At 62.4% G+C, this 19,249-nt stretch overlaps 3 protein-coding genes across 3 annotated transcripts; 1 reads left to right on the top strand and 2 right to left on the bottom strand.

The window, feature by feature from the left end:
• On the top strand, positions 575-2,234 carry PPDPF (pancreatic progenitor cell differentiation and proliferation factor). Its single transcript, XM_018057534.1, is given in 6 exon segments — positions 575-798; positions 1,203-1,283; positions 1,498-1,575; positions 1,657-1,753; positions 1,837-1,933; positions 1,935-2,234. Coding segments are annotated over 6 exon segments (624 nt in total). The 5' UTR covers positions 575-758; the 3' UTR covers positions 2,166-2,234.
• On the bottom strand, positions 2,151-10,379 carry PTK6 (protein tyrosine kinase 6). Its single transcript, XM_005688276.3, has 8 exons — positions 10,042-10,379; positions 8,237-8,358; positions 7,796-7,956; positions 7,155-7,308; positions 6,393-6,554; positions 5,195-5,376; positions 4,314-4,467; positions 2,151-4,128 (listed from the first exon to the last, which is right to left on the bottom strand). The coding sequence occupies exons 1-8, from the start codon at positions 10,269-10,271 to the stop codon at positions 3,941-3,943; spliced, it is 1,353 nt and encodes a 450-aa protein (XP_005688333.2). The 5' UTR covers positions 10,272-10,379; the 3' UTR covers positions 2,151-3,940.
• SRMS (src-related kinase lacking C-terminal regulatory tyrosine and N-terminal myristylation sites) lies at positions 10,786-18,973 on the bottom strand. The gene is made up of 8 exons (XM_018057532.1): positions 18,376-18,973; positions 15,792-15,913; positions 15,471-15,637; positions 14,510-14,651; positions 14,268-14,426; positions 13,663-13,844; positions 13,409-13,565; positions 10,786-13,173 (listed from the first exon to the last, which is right to left on the bottom strand). Exons 1-8 carry the CDS (start codon positions 18,735-18,737, stop codon positions 12,980-12,982), a joined length of 1,485 nt encoding a protein of 494 aa, XP_017913021.1. The 5' UTR covers positions 18,738-18,973; the 3' UTR covers positions 10,786-12,979.

The following is a 19,249-nucleotide window of genomic DNA, read 5'->3' as shown; positions in this document are numbered from 1 at the left end:
TTATGAGCCAAGGCCAGAGCAGACGGGCATTGCGGGGGCACGACTGGGGCTCAGCCCTGGGCTGTGGACAGCAGCAAAAACAGACTGGAAGTGCAGGGGCCACTGTCCAGCACACCTGCCGCCTCCGATAAGCCAGAAAGGTGCAAACAGGCTGGACTAGCAGGGAGCCTCGGTCCCAAATGATGGGGCCCAGGAAGCGGGGATGGGAGGTGGGAGAGAGACAGGGCCTGTTTTCAGGCTGGGGCGGCGGTTATTTAACCACCTCAAGCCAACACCAGGCTAGGATGCGCTGCCCGGCAATCCAAGTTAGACAGACAACGGGACTGAACTTCCTCCAGGGCGGACCAGCAAGGGCCACGCCACTGGGGCGGGGAGGGGCGGGGCCAAGCTGAGCTTGGGGCGGGGCCTAGTTGGCCTCGCAGCCAATTAGGCGGGGCGGGACCGGAGCCTAGCAAGGGAGGGATCGGAGCCTACCTGGGGCGGGGCCGATATCGGGGCGGAGTCTCATCGGGCTGGGGCGGGGCCGACATAGGGCGGGTCTCGTCGGGGCTGGGGCGGGGCCGAGAGCGGGGCTGTACCACCTTATAAGGGGGACGCGTCCGCGCGTGCGCGCCCTCACGTCTGGTTTGCGGAGTGGCAGCCTGCTTTTTCTTACGCAGATGGGCTCTGTGGCCTAGCGCCCCCGTGCCCACCGTCCGTGATCTCACGCCGAGGCCCTCGAGGGGTCGCCGCCGAGGTGGGGCCCGGGCGGCGCGTGGATGAAGTCGAGCGGCCTGAATGGGCAGCAGGGGGCGGCCGGTGCGCGACGGCTGGCGGGGCTGACCGCCGGGCGACCGGGAAGTCGGAAGGGCGCGGGTGGGCAGGGGGCGACGGATAGGACCAGGGGCACGGAGCTAGGGGCGCGCCAGCCACAGGTAGGGCCGCTTTCCGGAGCCCCAGGCCTGCGGCCCAGCGCACAAAGCGCCTTTGTTGTCCCTCGCGGCCGGTTCTGGCTGGTTGGAGCCGCCCGCGCGGAGAGGGCGGGCCGAGAGTTCCGGATCCCCTCCTCGACTTGGTAAACAAACCCGGCCTCCGCCCCTCCCGGGAGCCCAAGGGGCTGACCTGACCCTGGGGTCCGAGTGGGTCGACTCAGCCCGGGTGGGGAGCGCCCTTCTGCGGAGGCAGCAGTGACCGAAGGGGCTCTCCGACCCCCGCGTGCGCAGGTTTCCACCAGCCCGCAAGCAAGAGCATGGCAGCCATCCCCTCCAGCGGCTCGCTCGTGGCCACCCACGACTACTACCGGCGTAAGTCAGCCCCTTGCCCGCGCCCCAGGCGTCTTGAGCTCCCCCGCCTAGAGCTTGTGGGGTCAGCTCCAGTTGCTTGAGAACCTGTATCCGGGTGGGTAGTGAGCTGCTAAGGACCCTTGACACCGGGCTGCGCTGCCGGTGAAGCTAGTGCTTAGCCGGGTGGACTTGAGGCCCGGTGCCCCGTGGAGCTGAACGGGCCTCTTCTCTCCAGGCCGCCTGGGCTCCACTTCCAGTAACAGCTCCTGCGGAAGTGCCGAGTACCCTGGGGAAGCCATCCCCCACCACCCAGGTGAGTGCAGTGACTCCTCTGTTCCCAGGTCTGTGCCCAGGGAGTGACAGCAGCACCCTGACTTTGCCTTGCTCCTCTTAGGTCTCCCCAAAGCAGACCCCGGACACTGGTGGGCTAGCTTCTTCTTCGGGAAGTCCAGTCTCCCGTTCATGGCCACAGTGCTGGAGTCTCCAGAGCAGTGAGTGTGCCTTTCTGGGGACCAGTGTCTGGGGAGGGGCGGGGACAAGTGGAAACAGCTTCTGACTTCCTGCTCTCCCCCAGCTCGGAGTCTGCCCAGGCCTCCACCAGCACGATCACCTGTGACCTGGCTCGGGAAGCTGTGGGGAAGCAGCAGCCCAGCGGCCAGCCTGGCAAAACCAACTGCAGGCCCCCGTCCTGAGTCACCATCACCAGCTGCCAGGCTTCCTTCCAAGGCGCTAGGCTCATCAGAGCCCTCTTCCTCCCCCTGCCCTGTACCCTCCCTTCCCCTCCTTTCCCCAAGACCAAGCAGGCTGCAGTCAGGGGAAGCAGTTTGGTTTTTAATATCAAAACAGCAAAACACCAAAAAGGAAGTTGAGAGAATACCACTCTCTGCCATCCGAGCCACATGAACGCGCCTTCCTCACACCCCATGACCCTGTGCCTTGCACCAAGTGGACAATAAACTCCAGGAGTGAGCAGCCTGGTGTGTGTGTGTGTGTGAGAGAGAGAGAGAGAGAGAGAGCGCGCGAGAGAGCCGTGTGCTCCCCCACCCCCGAGGGAGAAGTCACTAACGCCTCAACCTTCTCATTCCCAGGTGTGAGAGCTGGTCATGCTCCCTGGGCCTTCCTGGAACCCCTCCTAGGGGGTGTCCTCTGAGGTCCGGCCCAGGATCATGTGGGCAGACAGCTCCAGTGAGTGTGGAGCCTTGCATCTGAGAAGGGGTGGGGTGCCTGGCTATTTTGGGAAATCAGGGAGAGCAGGCAGTCCAAGAATTGGAGCAGAAGCTTCCAAGGCAGATGCCGAGGTCAGAGCCCTCTATGTGATTCCACCCTTGGCCCCTCCTGCTGCTGCTATAGGAGGCTGGTGGGGTCTCTACCTTGGGGTCAGAGGGATGCCGGTGCCCCCTGGAGGACCTTGAGGAGGCAGTCCTCAAACTTTTCTCCCACATGTCTTCTGTTATGGGTGTTACCTCCCCTTTTCTCTTGTAGGACACACTCTGGACAGGGCCCCCAATCCCCAGAGTGGATCTGAGGCCCCTGGCACCCCACTGAGGCACACGGGAAGCAAGTGTGGGAGGCTCCTGTGGGTCCCTCTCACCAGGGAATCCCAGCTTTGGGCAGAGTCTGACTCCAGGCCTGTGTGGTGTTGCGGGGGAGGGGTCCTCATCCTCTGCCAGCCTCCTGGGATAGGCCTGAGGGGGGTGGGCTGGTGGTGTCCACATTCAGGGCCAGCAGAGTTTGACTGGGGTGTGGGGTCAGGAGAAGGCAGTTCAGTGAGGCAGTGGACAGAGCTTTGGTGTGAAGTCAGAGGCTTAGAGGGGTGGCCTCCCCTGCTTCAAGGGCTGGGCTCTGCTGGAGGGGCCCATCCTCCTCTGGCCACCCCTCCCCAACTCCATTCTAAGTCACATGAGTCCATCCCGAGGCATTTGGGTGGCTAATAGCCCCTAAAGCCTACACCATCTGTCCTGCCTGTCCTCTGTGTGTCCAGGCAGGTTGCAGGCTTGGGGGGCAGGCTCTCCTGTGGTCGCAGGGAAGGCTGGTGGTCAGTGCTAAGGCTGAGTGGGGGGTCCACCTCAAGGGTTAGCATGACCCCCACCCAGTCCTGGCCACATTGTCCAGATGAGACCCCGACACCTCAGGGCAGGTGTTGCCAGGGCAGGTGGACAGGAACAGCACTGGCCCCAGGGAGCAGGTGTCAGTGCCTATCTCTGCAGAGGACTGGGAAATCATGCCCCCTCAAGTCCGAGGCTCAGGCAGGGCCAGGGGCCAGAGGGGGTGCAGCCAAAGCCTAGGTCCCCACCACATGGCCAGGGAGGCTTGACCCTGGTCCTGCTAGTTGGTGGGCTTCAAGTCAGGACCAGGGACAGGTCCATTTTGAGGAAAGGGGTGATCTGGCTCCTGGAGCCTCCAGAGCAGACGTTGGCTGTGGGGTGCCTGGCATTTTGCAGGTGCTGGCATCGGGGAAAGGGACAGCCCCAGCTCCAGGCTGCATTGGGGAAGGCGTAGGCCCAGGCCTGCCAGAGCCCCTTCCCAGGAGTGTCCGGCTGGTTCTGGGAGTGGTCCATACCTTCAGCAAATCCTCAGTGAATCAGGGTGGCCCACAGCCATGATCTGAGGTCCCTCAGGCCTTGCCTGACTCATGAGGGCTGGCCTGGCCTCTGGGCATCTGCAGGGAGGCTGTGAGCTCAGAGCGGGTTCTCGTACCTTGTTAAGCTGGAGAGCTTCTCCCACAGCCCTTTGAAGTAGGGTCTCTGCTCAGGGTCCTTGTGCCAGCAGGAGAGCATCAGCTTGTGTGTGGTGGGCGGGCACTCTGGGGGGCGGGGCATGCGGTAGCCGCTCTCCACCCTCAGGAAGGCCTCCTGGTTGGACATGCCTATGGTGGATGGTACAAAGAGGCTCTGGAGGCAGGAGGCCAGTACTCTCTGCACACCTGGCACTCCTACCGCCCTCTTTTGGCTGGTGGCCCTGGAAGATACCCAGTGAGTGGTGCAGGGTGGTGTGACAAGGAGGCAGCCCCCTACTGCCCTAATGACAGTCTGCAATGCTGGGGCCCAATACCTGGATAGGGCGTCTGACCCCTGCTGAAAATCTCATGGAGGAGAATCCCGAAGGACCAGACGTCAGACTTGATGGAGTAATGCCCTCGGGAGAGCGCCTCTGGGGCAGTCCACTTATAAGGGATGTTGTGGTCATAGGAGAGATAGATGTCCTCCTGCAATCAGACACATGCTGGGGGTGGGCCTGGGGGCCGCCCCTGCAGCAGGGATAGGCCAGAGGAGCCTGGCATGTGGTGGGCAACTGTGCAGTCAGGACCCACACCATGTCATGGCTTCCTGGGAGCTGAGCTGGCAGACCGTGCCTAGATACCCACAGGCCATGCCCCGGAAAACCACAGTCGCAGAACCCAGTGGAAAGGCTCCCAGAACAAGGGGCAGAGAATCCCTGAAAGTGAGCTTCCAGTGAGCTTCAAAAAGACTTTGGCAGGGGCAGCAGATTAACAGCCAAGCTAGGGGGACGCAGGGTCTGCTTGAGGAGCAGTCAGGAATGGCTGACACTTAGCTCTGGGTGTCATGACTGAAGGAACCCTCTCAACTTAGTGTTAATGGGAGTCCTGGAAGTGCTTGTGTTGCCAGCCTGCTGGGCCAGGTGCCTCCCCCACACCCCGCTTGCCTGTGCGCCCTGCCCTGCCCTGCTGTTGCCACCCACCCGCTCAGCAGGGACTTCCGTGTTCGCAGCTTCTGGGCACAGAGCTGTCCTCCTAGACTCGTCCAAGCGCCTGCACTGCCCTCCCAGAAGCCTCCTAACCCTGTCAAGGGACAGCTTGGGCTCCATAGCCCATATCTCACCTGAGAACAAGAAGGCCACAGGAACTTCCGGTGGCTCGTGCCCTCACTGCCCATGCCCCGCCCCCTCAGCTCTCTACCCTGCCCCACCCCTACCTTGATGAGCCTGGCCAGCCCGAAGTCCCCAACTTTGCAGATATTGTTTTCCCCCACGAGGATGTTCCTGGCAGCCAGGTCCCGGTGGATGTAGTTCTGCGATTCCAGGTAGCACATGCCCTCGGCCACCTGTGCTGCAATGTCCATCAGCTCCGAAATGGGCAGGGCTTTCTCATCAGAGTCTGCAGAGGCCAGGGGAGGCCAGGGTGAACAGGACCAGCCAGGGCCAAGTCCTCTCTGCAGACTCACGTGCTCAGGGGAAGGGTTGGGGCAAAGGGCAGATGGCCTGATTTCAAATTGGAACTGTGGAGCCACTGCAGGCCTTGTAGAGGCTGATACAGTCAGCACATAACCCTTTGGAATTTCCTTCTGGGAATCCGCATTGAAGAAGTAAGAACGCAGACATATGTACACAGATGTTCAGCCCAGCATTATTTACATGAAAACCTTAGAAGGTGTCAACAACAGGCACCTAAGTGGACATGGCACATCCACGTGGTGGCTCACAGACTACCAGGATTTCATTTCTGATGAACATTTAATGATATGGGAAACTGCTTGCAATTATCACATGGAAAGTATTCCCAATGTTGCTATATTAAAATAGACCCCCTGATGTGCACACATGCATACTGGGTGTAGTTTATCCTGGATGCACACTTCTTTCTTTTGCAGCATCTCTGCAGTCAGGCCACGTCTGCACACAGTGGCGCCTCTGCTCACTGGCTGTGGTTGTCTGGTCTGGGTGTTAAGTGACAGCTCTTGTTATAGATGATGAGGTATGTGCGTCAATGAGACACACGGCGTGCAAGTGTGTGTGGGTGTGTGGCTGTGTAAGCATGTTCACAAACACCAGAAGAAGGGACAGTGTCTTCTAGGAAGAGAGAACAGCAGTGAGACTAGGCTGTGTGTCCCAGTAGCAGGAGGGGTGGGCAGCCACACCAAGGCTTTGACTAAAGAGGCCTCAGTTCACTGTGGGTACAGGAGTGATGGGAGGCTTTTCTTGTCTTTGATCTTATCTGTATTTTGTCAACGAGTGGTACATTCATCACAAGCTATTTTAAATCCTTTCGTAAGCAGAAAAGTGCTGAGGAACCCCCCAGAACCCCAGGCTGTCCTGTGCGTGGTGTGGGGTACACATCTGTGCACGTCTCCAGTTCCCTCCAGCGGGCACAGTCACTCTGGTGCCCCCACTCACCTCTCAGCAGCTCCAGCAGGCTCCCCTTCGGCATGAGCTCCGTGACAATGTACACCGGGTCCCCCACGGACGCCACTGCGTACAGAGCCAGGATGTGCTTGTGCCGCAGCTTCTTCATGGCCTGGATCTCCGACTGGAACGTGTGCTGGTGCAGAAGGTCGGCTGTGGGGGTGGGCGGCATCGCTGGGTGTGGCCCCTGGAGAAGCTGGGGGCCCTCAGCCTGCCCCTGCACCCAGCCACACCAGCAGCAGCTCAGGAAATGTGGGCACCCTTCCAGATACTCCATCTCCCAGGCCAGGATGCCAGGTCAGACCCAGCCTCATCCCCACTGTTCACATGGGGGTCTACTATGCCCACCAGCAGCTCTCCCCACACCCCAGGCACCACAGACACCCCCATGGGGTTTACCCCTGCCCAGCTTGATGTGGAGCTAGAACACCCCCTAGATGTGCTCGCTTGCAGCCCTGGGTCCCCGGTTCCTGAAGTGGGTGATCTGAACCTCTGGTGGTTCATCTAAGAAGAGTCTAGATGAACCTTTTTAGATCTCTGGTGATTACTTATTCTAAGGGCTTTTCTTCCATTTACATTAAGAATTTAAAATTTCCTGTCAGGATAAGTGCACTTGGGCAGCAGCATGAAAGCAGAAAGCCACCCAGACGCCGCGCTGGATGCCACACATGGTCCAGATCAGGGTGCTGAGTGGTTGGCGGGCCGTCAGGGCCCAAGGCTGCTGGGCCACCCGACCCCCACTGGCCCACTGACCTCGGGCGATCACCTTGATGGCCACTCGGACCTTGTCCTTCCAGAGCCCTTCAAAGACCTCCCCGAAGTAGCCGGAGCCCAGCTTCCTGCAGAGCGTGAACTCCTCCCGTGGCCTCTCCCAGTCATCACAGTGGGGCAGGGGCTCTGGCTCGTGCTGCAGGGACATGGGCGGGGGCACCCGTCCGCATGAAGTCAGCCTCAGCCACGTCCTGCTGGGGAGGGTCCTGGTGTCCAGCATGTAGCCGGGCTCACAGAGGCTGCCCCCAGCCAAGCTGACCCCTTCTGTGTCCAGCAGACAAAAAGCACCCTCCACCTGCTCTGAACCAGTGACACTGGCCTGATTGCCATTCAGACAAAAGTCCTGTCTGGCTGCCGGCCAGGGCATATGGCCGGAGAGACTCAGGACATGGCAGGAACACAGCTGACCTCTTGCTGACCCGGGGGTGAGAGTGCCCACCCTCCCCCCATGCCCGGCTCTGTACAAACACAGCTGGCTGGCTGCCAGAGTCCCCAGAGAGTGTCCCCAAGGGTCCCCAGGCAGTTGAGGCAAAGACCCACACCCATCTCCACTGGAGGGTTCCATACCCCTGTAAGGGGCAGTGGGGAGGCCAGGGTCTGGCATGGGGGTCAGGGGCCCCTACCTTCCTGCAGGGCGAGGTCAGCCACAGGCCGTGGGACAGGCTCTGGACCTTGTGGTGGTCCACGAGCTCGGACAGGCCAGGGAAGGACACAGCCTCGTTGAGGTGCAGCCGGCCGGCCCGCCACCAGATCTTGTAGTGGCGCACGGTCTGCTGGTCCCGCACTGCACAGAGTGGGGCACTCATGAGCAGGTGCCAAGAGGGGCCCCCAATGGAGAAAGTAAGGACCCAACAGGACCTCGGGACAGGAGCCCAGACCTTGGGGCCCTCGCCCACCAAGGGTCAGAGCTCCCAGGGCAAGGTCTAGACGTCCCAGGGCGGGGGAGAGGATAGGCCAGAGGGGCTGAGCTCTACATGCACGAAGGGTTTAGGAACCAGAAGTCTGGAAGTCAGGCCCGGGGGTGGGGAGGCGGCTGTGGAGCGGGGAGGGCAGGAAGTGGGTACCCGAGAGGACGTAATCGGCGCCTGTCTTCTCACTGACGCGGATCAGGAAGGACCCCTGCTCGTTGCCCATGGCCTGCAGTCGGTGCAGAGCTTCCGAGCGAGAGATTCGGCCGAAGAACCACCTGCAGCATGGGGGTACCCTGAGCAGAGCAGATCCCCCCAGTGCCCCTGCCTTAAGTCTTGGCCCCTACCTTGAGTCCCAGCCCCCACCTGACCTGACCCTCTGCCTCCTTGAGTTGTGTCCCAGCCCAAACCCACAGATGCCCTCTGACACTCACTGACCCAGAGCACCCTTCTTTGCCCATTGCCAACCCCAAATGTCCCAAGTGGTCAATTCTGGATACCAGGAAAGGCCTGGAGATCCAGAAGTGGGAAAGGCCCCCCACCACTCTGCCTGGGGCATCCCCTGTCTGTGGGGATAGAGCCCCCCATCCTATGGGTGCAGCGACCCATCCCCAACTTCAGATGTGACTCTGCAGCCATGCACTTGGACCCATCTTGTTTGGGTTTTTTGTGGGTTTTTTTTTTTTTTCATTTTGGCCTTGCCAGACAACATGCAGGGTATGGGATCTTAGTTTCCCAACCAGGGATGGAACCCACACCCCTGCAATGGCAGCGCGGCATCTGAAACACTGGACCACCAGGGAAGTTCCTGGGCTACACTGTCCTGTGACCCTGTGGTACCTTCTCCCCCTGGGGCCACAGACATATGGTGCTCAAAAGCCCTGGGATCTGAGGATTCACACGTACCAGCACACACCCATTCTCACACCCCGACTCCCAGCACCAGGGCAGGGCCCAGCCTGGACTCTGGAGGGCAAGGTGGGGCCAGTGGGACTCCCCAGGGAACCTCTGCTGCCAGCCGCTCTGCCCTTTGTACCCTCAACTCCTCAGGCCCTGTTGAAATGTGAGCACCCGCACAAGAGGACCACTGCCCAGCACTGAGCCCTGTGGGGTTCACAGCCCACTCCCACCCACCTGCCCAGCACCTCTGGAGTCTCTCCCCTTTGCTCCCAACCCCACCTCCTTGCCTCCTTCCACTTCTCAAATGTGCTGTGTTCCCAGGGACTCGGGGCCTTTGCCCTGGCCATGCTGATCCCGCCTGAGGCCATCCAGTGTGTGCTGTGTCCCTCCAGGAAGACACAGTAGGCACTCCATCAGTGGGGCGCATGGCACACAGGGACTGCCTACCCAGAGTCCACAGAACCTCCTCGGGTCGTGAGCAGCCCAGGCCAGGCCACTCCTGTGGCCCAAGATTCCTGGGCAGCCCCTCAGGACTGTAGACACCTCCCGGAGCTATCTCACCAGTGACAGGCAGTCATGCTGGCACAGGAAGCATGTCTGTGGCCCACACTCCGGCTGGCCTGTCTCAACAGCCTTCCCACTCCGTCTGATGAGACCACATGTCTGATTTCGGGTATTTGGAAGGGGAGCAAAGCTTCACTCCCCAGAAGGCCCAGACTTTGCCCTCTCTGGGTCCCACACCGTGCACTGACCATGGGGAAGCCCAGGGGAGGGACCACAGCCTCAGGACCCCCTCCCCGGAAGTCACACACAGACACCCAGCCAGGGATCCCAAGACCAGGATGGTAGGCCCGGCCTCTCGGGGGGACAGGGGTAGGGATATGGAGCCATGGGTTCCCAATCTGTGGCTGCCCAAGGCGCCTGCCCACACCCCCCAGAGCCCAGCCACAGAGGCACAGAGCTCTGTCCCCACAGACTCCTTTCCCAAGCTCAAGAGGGGCTGCATAGCCCAGGGATGGGGGTGCCTTGGAGTGACCCACCAGGGCCACAGGGACACTCACGGCTCCAACTCCACCGTCTCCTTCTCAGCCAGGTAGTTGTGGGGCACGTAGCCTTCAGCCAGGGCCCGGCCCGCCCCATCCAGCCGCACGGCCCACCACCACTCCTCCTCCTTTCTGGCCACGTGGAAGAGGTCCCCTGCCCGGAAGCTCAGCTCCTCAGCAGTCCGAGCCTCAAAGTCCCAGAGGCCCACGTACTGGGGGCCCAGGGGAGCCTGGCCCTCAGACCCCATGGCTGGTGCAGCAGCAAAACTGGGCCGTCCGGCCCTGCCACCTTCTCCGGTCCAGCTGGGAGCAGCATGTGGGCAGGGCTGTTCCCAGCAGTCTGTCCCTGCCCCACTGAGCCACCACCCATATCCCTGTGATGAGGCAGCCGTGCCAGCCACACCTATGCCACCAGGGACAGCCCCTCTCGGGCCTTCTCAGGCACCCTAGGCTCCACCCTGAGGGCCACCCCCTGGGCCAGGTCAGTCTGGGCACTAACTGACCAGTTAACACCTGCCGAGAAAGCTGCCCACCAAGTGGTCACAGGTGCCACTGGCCACGTGGCCAGACCTAAGTGCCAGGAGAGGGGAGAGGGGAGTCACTGATCAGGCAGGAGGTGTGGGACTTGGAGCTGGAGGGGCGGGACAAGGCACGCCCTCCCCCAAACCCCCCGGACTGTTGTGGCTGAGCCTGGATCCCAGGATGGCCAGTTCCCAGCAGCGTCCCCACCAGAAGCCCAGGGCTGCTTCTCTGCCTGCCCCCGGAGGAGCTCCCCCGAGGCCCAGGCACCTCCTCCCCGGCCAGAGGCTGGGGTGCAAGGGACTCTGCCCGATGGGAGGGCTGTGAGGACAATGAGCAGGGACTCACACACTCAATCCTGCTTGTGGGCGTTTTCCCTTTTATTGAGAAGAGACTAGGCACCATCCGCCTCTCTGAGATCAAGAACAAGCCTGCTTGGTTCTGACCAAGGAGGACCCAGAGGGGACGGACAGATGGCTGGGCGGTGAGAAGTTCTGAAGCCCCCACCCCTGCACACCTACCCCCTCACCGTTGGCCAGAACTCTCTGACCCCCTTGCCCTTGGGCCCCACCCCTGAGCTCTGTCCAGAGGGCCTCCGGTTCTGCCCATCACACCAGCAAATGGGAGGGATCTGAGGCTGAGGCCTGGGCCCTCACTAGGGCATCAGCATCAAACCTGTTTAGCTTGTGCTGATGACATGCCCCTGGGAAACGCCAGTGACCCCCACGCACACCTGCCTCTCCTGTCACCCCACCCAGCATGCTCCTCCCTGCCCAGGACGCCTGCCAGCCCCAGTTCCCACACACCCCAGGAAACGAAGAAGGTGAGTCCTTCAACATGGCTGGAGCCCGAGCCCCACAGGCTTCTTGGTCTGGGAACCACCTGAGCCAGAGGAGCCCAGCCCTCACCCTCGGGCACCCCAGCTCTCCCAGGACAGGGTAGAGAGGGGTCAGGGGCTGAATGCCAGGGCAGAAGCTGAGGCCCAGCTGCCTGGTGTCCCAAAAGGCTCGGGCCAAACCCTCTTGCCCCCTCCCCCATCTGCCTGGTTGAGGGTGGTGATGCTGGGGACCATGTCTCAGGCTCTGACCCACAACCAAAGTGATTGGGGCCCTGAAGTGGCCTGTTCTCACTTCCCCTCTCTGCTCAAGGGATCCCTCACCCTCCAGGGCCCCCTCCCCTCCCCTCTGGGAAGTCCCCTGCCCCAGTTTCTCTAACCCTGCACAGACTGTTTCTCTGAGCATCTGAGCAGCCCCTGGGGCGGGAGGGTCACTTATCTGCACCCTAGGGTCCCAGCTTCCCATGAAGCCTCTGCCCCTTCTGTCCCACAGGCCTCTGGAGCACAGCTGACAGCCTGGGGCTCCCAGGATGAGAGTCGGGAACCCTTAGGGTGGACCCCACCTGCCCAATCCCTGTCCATGTCCATTTCATGGGACTGGAGCCGGCAGGGTGAGGTGAAGCCAACAGCGCACGTCCTGTGACGAAGCCATGCTTGAGATCAGCCCCAGGGCAGCAGTTGCACGTGGAAACTGGCTGCTTCCTGTCACAGGAGAGCCAGTGGTCACCAGGTAGGTGCCCAGACGCCAGAGCATCAGTGTCTGCCCCACCTCAACCCTGCACAGTCAGCCAGCACCCAGGACCCCAGCTCTGAGGCATGATGCCTCCCTGACCTTTGCCCCACCCACAGAGAACCGCCCAGAGCGTCACCCAGTCACCTAGTCACCAGTCTGAGCTTCCTGTGGTCTGACAACCCCCTCCCTCCCTCTCTCTCTGCTCCAGCCCCAGGGGCATGGGAAAGGCTCTTTACCTGGCCTCTGCAGCCTCCCCCACCATCCTGTTCCTGCCCACAGCCCAGGGGGTGTGCTGCCTCTGAATCCCCGGATGTGGATGCCAAGATGCCCTGGGGTGGAGGTGGGCACGTGAGGTCCAGTTCTTCCTCGGGCATGATCCACCAGATGGTGGGCTGAGCCGTCAGGCCCAGGTGGCCCACAAGAGGGAGCAGCTATGCCAGTCTGTGTGCCACGTGGGGCCAGCGCCCTGGGCCTGCCAAAGCCCTAGCACTGGCAGCTGCAAGAAGGCCATAGCAACCCATCGAGGCTCCTGACTGTGGGATGGGGCTCGATGAGGCAGGCGCGGGCAGGAGGCCTCTCTGCCCAGTGTCTCCCTGAGGTCAGGGCGAATGTGGGCTCTGTCTGGGCTTCTCTGCTGAGACCCTCCCTCTCTGGGGAATACTGGTCACCCTGGTGGAGGACGCTGGTCCCTCTCCTGTCTGAGCGGGTGTCCGCGTGTGTCTGCCTCGTGTGCACAAGCTTTGTGTGTCAGCACGTGTCAGGGTGTGAGGCCCACAACCAGAGGCTCTGTGGGCTGGCACCAGTTCTGGGCAGCAGGTATTGCTGGCAAACACTGTCCTGTGAGAGGAGTCCCTGGGCAGGAGCCCGGGTCATGTGAGGGTGGGGCGGTGGCGCCTGCTCGTGGTGCCCAGCTTCTCCCGCAGTGTGATGAAGTCTGGCCGCTCTTCCGGGCAGCGCCTCCAGCACCCCAGCATGAGCACATAGACCTCAGCCGGGCAGGCGGCCGGGCGCGGGAGCCGGTACCCCCGTGAGATCTGCTGTAGAGTCTCGTGGTTGCTCATCCCTGGGGAGAGGCAGGAAGAGAGGCTGGGCAGGTGCTTCCTCCCTTGGCCTGGGAGTCACCCTGGAGCCCACCTCCAGCCCTGGGCAGACCCTGCCAAGCAGGCAGCCTCCAGGCTTGGTACCCCTTCCAGGCTCAGCAATCCCCGGGCAGGGGGTGACTCTTCCTCCAAGCTGGCTCCCACGCTTCCTTCCTTGGACTACCCTTGCCTCCTGCCTTGTGCTGCCAGGAGGCCCACCTTCGTAGGGACACCGGCCATATGTGAAGACCTCGTAGAGCAGTACTCCGAAGGACCAGACATCGGACTTGGGCGAGTACACGCAATAGCTGGCTGCCTCAGGCGCCGTCCACTTGACGGGGATCTTGGAGCCGCTGCGCAGGGAGTAGACGTCATCCTGGGCAAGGGGAGACCAGTGGCGCAATGGGTGGAGAGGCAGCCTCCCCCCTAGCCCCTGAGTCGCCCAGCAGCCCATGGCTGGAGCCCACGCTGACCTTGAGCAGCCGGGCCAGGCCAAAGTCGGCCACCTTGCAGGCCAGGTCATCACCCACGAGCACGTTCCTGGCAGCCAGGTCCCTATGCACGATGCGCTGCTCCTCCAGGTAGCTCATGCCCTCGGCCACCTGACAGGCAAAGGTCAGCAGGAAGGGTGGGCTCAGGGCCTGGCCTTCGGGGCCTGCAGGCAGGGCCGACAGTCAGGCGGCAGGCGTCTGCCCTAGTCACTGCCCTCCGCACTTTGGGGTCCCCAGCTCTAAGTCAGGTTGAGGACAGCACTGCCTGCCAAGGCCGGAGGGGGGCACTGTGTTGTGGTTCTGTGTCAGCCTGACCCTGGTTCCCAACCAGAAACAGAAACAGACCAAAGTGGGGGAGGGCCGCACCCGGGGTTTGATGGGGTCCATGCCAGAACTAGTGACCTAGTGTAGGATTAGTGACCCAGAGGGGCCCCACCTGGAACTGCAGTGTCCAGACCCCGCCCAGCCTCACTCGTGTCCAGAACCAACCCCGGCCATATGGGCCTTGAACAATCGGCATTCAATAAAAAGGCCTGGAGGCCCATCAGGAAGGGCGAGGGCATCCCCATCCCCACTGTGACACTCACTGCCCAGGAAGGCCTGCAGGCTGCCCTTGCGCATGAGCTCTGTGACGATGTACACGGGCTCACCCGCCGAGCACACCGCATGAAGCCGGATGAGGCGCTCATGCCGCAGGCTCTTGAGCGTTTGGATCTCCTGGGCCAGGTCGGCGAGCTTCACGTCGCCTGCGGGACAGGGCAGCATTCCAGGATCTGCCATAACCACCACCACCCACTGCTACCGCCCTGGGCTCTGGGGTCCCACCCACCTGGTCTGATGACCTTGACTGCCACGGGCATGGAGCCCAGCCACAGGCCTTCCCACACCTCCCCGAAGTAGCCTTCGCCCAGCTTCCTCCGCAGGGTGAACTCCGAGTGGGGCCGCTCCCACTCGTCCTGCTCAAGGGACTTCTGCAGGGGTGGGAGCACTCAGGGCCTCTGCCTGTGGCTCCTTGGGCAGAGTGCACAGCTTCTCCTGGGGCCCTGGGCCTCCAGCTCTCTGCCCCTGTGCCCCGGCACACACTTGCCTCCGACCCTGCTCAGGGCCAGGGGCCTAGGTGCTGACCTCTGGAGGCCTGACCCTAATTGCTTCCGGACCTAAGTGGCACCTTTGCCGGTGCAGGCATCCATCCACACTCATTACTATCCCATCCAGGCTGTCATTAAGAGACCAGAAGAACCAGATGGCTGCTCAGCCCCTGGCAGGACTGCTTGACTGGGACCATCACAGATACCATGGCTCCAGCACAGGTGTGGCCGTCCCGACAGGCATCTCTTCCCACGGCCTCCACGCTGGCCTGGGGCGGCTGTGGGTGCCATCCCTGGACGCCTTCCCCAACTTGCCTCCCCCCCTCCCCACCCTCCTGGTTGCTTCATGGCAGAGCTAGGCAGGGAGGGAGGGCATCTCACAGGCCTCATTCCCCTCCCCGCTCAGAGAAGAGAATCCCATAGGGATGAACCTGTGAGAGCAGACCCTACCCTGCGACCAGGGCAGGGTCGCAGCCAGAGTGCAGAGGAGTCACAGGAGCTTCACCCAGGGTTGGGCTAAGCCAGCCGGACACGTGCTGAGGAGTGTCACGGGCCTGGCGAGGGGCAGCCTGGCGGAAGGGGTGGGGATGGGCCCACCTGGGGTGGGCAGGGCAGAGGGGGACAGGCACAGCTGGGGTGGGCAGGGCAGGAGGGGGACAGGCCCACCTGGGGCATGCACAGCAGGGGAAGGAATGGGCCCACCTGGGGTGCGCAGGGCTGCAGCAGTGGGCTCTGGATCAGCTTCCAGTTGGCCTTGTAATATGCCAGCAGCTCATCCAGACTGGGGAAGAGCTGGTCCTTCTGCAGGTAGAGGCTGCCGTCGACCGCCGTGGAGATGCGGTAGTGGCAGACTTTGGTCTGGGACCGGACTGGGAGGGTGCAGAGATGGAGACCCCATCTTGGCTGCAGCCCTGACCCTCCCACCATCTCAACCAGGCCACCCATACCATTGGCCCTAAAGTGGGCTGGGGGCTGGCACTGCCTGGGGAAGCCACCAGCCCAAGGTCAAGGGCACCCTGGTACCTGACAGTGAGAAGTCCCCACGGCTGCTCTCACTGGGCCGGATGAGGAAGGCCCCTGGCGCATTGGGGGGGGACAGCAGCAGCTGCTGGGCCTGGGTTCGGCTGATGCCACTGAAGTACCAGCTGCAAAGGGCGGACACAGCAGTCCCCATACTGGCTCAGCCCTGAGACACCCATGACTCCCATGGGTCAGGCCCCAGATGCCCACTCCATGCAGGAGGTAAAGAGAGGAACCTGGTGCCTGGTACTGGGGACCCAGTCCGGGGTCTGCACATGCCCCAGCCCCAGGGCCCAGTCTCTGGAGTCCTTGGGGACTGGGCACAAGGTGGGGGCACCCAAAGAAAGGACCAGATAGACAACCTGGGAGGGGCTGCTGCTGGAACCTGGGGTGAGAATGGGGCCTGGAAGAACAGGGGCAGAGACAGGCCTACCCTGGCACAGATAGACATCTGAGCCCACTCTGGGGCTCTATGGGGAGGGGGCCAGCAAACAACATGGCCAGAGTGAGCAGTGGGGCTGGGCTGAGGCTGAGGCAGGACAGGGTGGGGTAGGGTGATGGTGGGAGGGGCAGAGGTTTGTTAGAAGGTAAAATCAGCGGACATCTGGGGAAGGGTCAGGGACCTGTGGACGTGGTTCCCCCAGACAAGCCCTGGGTGGATGGCAAGCCGGAGACACACTGATTTGGAACCAGGAGGCCCAGCCCCAGGCATCTGCGGGCTCCATCCACTGAGGGACTCCTGCAGCCAGCCCCTGCCTCAGGAACCCTCTACCCAGGAGAGACTCTCATGTGGGGAGGGGCTATAGAGGAGAGTCCCAGGTCAGCAGTGCTTCCATCTCCCCCGCCCCTGTACCCACATCAGGGCCTGGGGGGCAGGGCTGAACCCCCATGTACACCCAGACTTCTGATATGTTCTTGGACTCTAGGCCCTGGTTGTGGAGCAGTAGGCGAGATAAGCCTGGGATATCCTAGCATCTTGTACAGTTGAGGGGTCTCCTCCTGCCTGGCTGGCCTGGGGGACAGGCAGCCAGGTGTCCAAGGGTAATGACACAGCAAGTGTGGCAGCCCTTTCATCTGCAGCCCAGACAAACAGTCATTAGCTAGTCCTCCAAGCAGCCCTTCCCCTCCCCCGGACCCTGCCCACCTCCAGGAGCTACTGACCCAGTCTGTCCTCCACCTGGAAGGACTGTGGGCCCCCTTCCCATCAGAATGGCTTGGGGTGGGGCTGGAGTCCCCTCCGAAGGCACCTTCCTGTGACTCAGGCTTTCCCCCAGATCTACATCTCCAGGAGACGGTGGGTGCCCCAGGGGTCCCCAGGATGCCGAAGGTAGCCTGAGTGACATGAGACCTGCTGCTGGTCTGCAGAGACCCAGCTGGGTGCAGGACCTGGGGCCCATGTTAGGGCACGGTCTGGGCACCCTCCCTTTGCTAGCCCTGTTCACCAGCCAGTTTCTGGCCTTTCTCAGCCGGCATGTCACCTCTGTGGCACCAGGACTGGGAAGAGGTGCCTCTGCCCTAAGGGTTCCCCAGGTGCCCCCTCCTTCTAGAAGGTAGGGATGACAATGGCCAAGACATTCAGAGGAAAGACAGGTAGGGGCCATGCCCAGGGTTTGGGTCAAAGGCCCGTGTACTCGGTCCATAGCCATATGGTGGGGACCTACCCAGCACCAGCACACACTGTGTCCTGTGGACCCTGAGCCTGGGCCAAGAGGTCAGGGAAAGGAACGGGCAGGGACTCTGGCAGGAGTGGTTAGGTGGGGCCTCGAGCCGGCTGGACAGTGTGTGCATACTGCACCCACCACGCCTGCCTGCTGGCACACGGGGATTCAGACCTGGTGTCCAGCAGTGTTTGCTCTGAGGAGCCTTCTGGGAGAGTACCCAGCCTCTGCTCCCTGCCATGACCACACAACTGGCATGCAAACAGCCAAGGGTCCATGCCAGCCACTCCCCACCTGTGGCCTGCCCTGGCCCTAGGGGCCTCAGGCACTCAGGGGAATGGGTGGGCTCTCCCATCTGTACCCACCCTCCAAACGAGCCTCTTTGGGAGCAATCCCAAAGACCAGGGCTGTGTCTGCCCCATGCCTGGCCCAGAGCAGGAGGGAGGAGGCCAGGTGAATGTGGACAGGTGAGGGGGTGGACAAAGGCACAGCTCTGACCCAGCTTATCACCCCTTCCACACTGAGGTCACTATCTCACCCCTCACAGCACAAGAACAGCCTCTCTGCTCACCCATGTCCTCACCACCTCACTGCATCCTAGTCCTCAGCCCCCCGCCCCCAAGCAATGACCACTGAGCAAACACTGCTGTACACCAGGTCTGAATCCCCGTGTGCCAGCAGGCAGGCGTGGCGGGTCCAGTATGCACACACCGTCCAGCCGGCTCGCGGCCCCACCTAACCACTCCCGCCGGAGTCCCTGCCTGTGCCTCTCCTAGCGGAATCAGGTGCCCGTCTTGCACACCATCCCGGCACCACACCTGCGGAACTTGCTCACCTCTGGATGGCGGGGGCTGAGGAGTGATGCTGGATGTGCAGGCCTCAAACTACCCTGCACTTATTACTAACTCCCTAGAGCAGGTGGTACTCACGGCTTGTCTGAGAGCATCTCAGGGGCCACCTTGGCCACGTAGGTGATGGGCACCAGGCCAGTGCAGGGCCAGCCCGAGAGCTTGCGGGCCAGAATGCAGCCGCCCTCCTCCCTGAGGGCGTGGAGCCTGTCCCCGCGGCTGACGCTCAGCTCCCCCGCGCGCCGCGCCGTGAAGTCGCACAGCGCCCTGAAGAGCTGCGCGGGCGCCGGGGGGCTGCAAGGCTCCGCGGTACTGGGCTCCTCTGCGGCGGGCTCCAGCTCCAGGTCAGCGTCGGGGTCTGGGAACCGCGGTGCGGCGGCCGGCCAGATCTTGTCCCAGAAAAAGGACAAGAAGGCCAGCCTCTTCCTGAGGAAGGTCTCCATGCCTGGTTCTGCAGGGGGCGGAGGGGGCGCAGTGGCGGACCTCTGGGACCCCGACGGGGAGACACTGGAGGGGCGGTGGGAAGGCGAGCGCTGGGGCGGGGTTGGGAGGAACAGACGCTCCAGAGGCCCCCGCCAGCTCCCTGCGGTGGTCAGAGCAGCGCTGGGTGGCCCTCCAGCGCCGGCCACACGACAGCCGTTGCTCTCCTCGACCTCTAGGGTTGTCTCGCCGGCAGGACTGGTCCCCAACTGCTCCAAGTCTCGTGAAGGTGGGGCGGGCTCAGTCCCGGGACAGGCGTCAGGGAGGGACTATGGGGCGGGGTCCCGAAGTGGGGCCGTGGTGGGCGGGGCCTCGGTGGGGCATGGTGGGCGGGGTCTCATGGGCTGTGGATGGTGTAGCTTGGGGAGGTCCCTGTGGGGAAGGGGCAGTCTGCAATTTGACGGTCAAGGTCACTCTCCTGGTGTGATCTTGTAGGACAGTTCTGCAAGCTGGTCCCCTCAGGAAACGGGCAGAG

This window comes from Capra hircus, chromosome 13, assembly GCF_001704415.2.
Source record: "Capra hircus breed San Clemente chromosome 13, ASM170441v1, whole genome shotgun sequence".
Classification (NCBI taxonomy): Eukaryota; Metazoa; Chordata; class Mammalia; order Artiodactyla; family Bovidae; genus Capra; species Capra hircus.
This window is presented reverse-complemented; position numbering and strand designations above follow the sequence as displayed.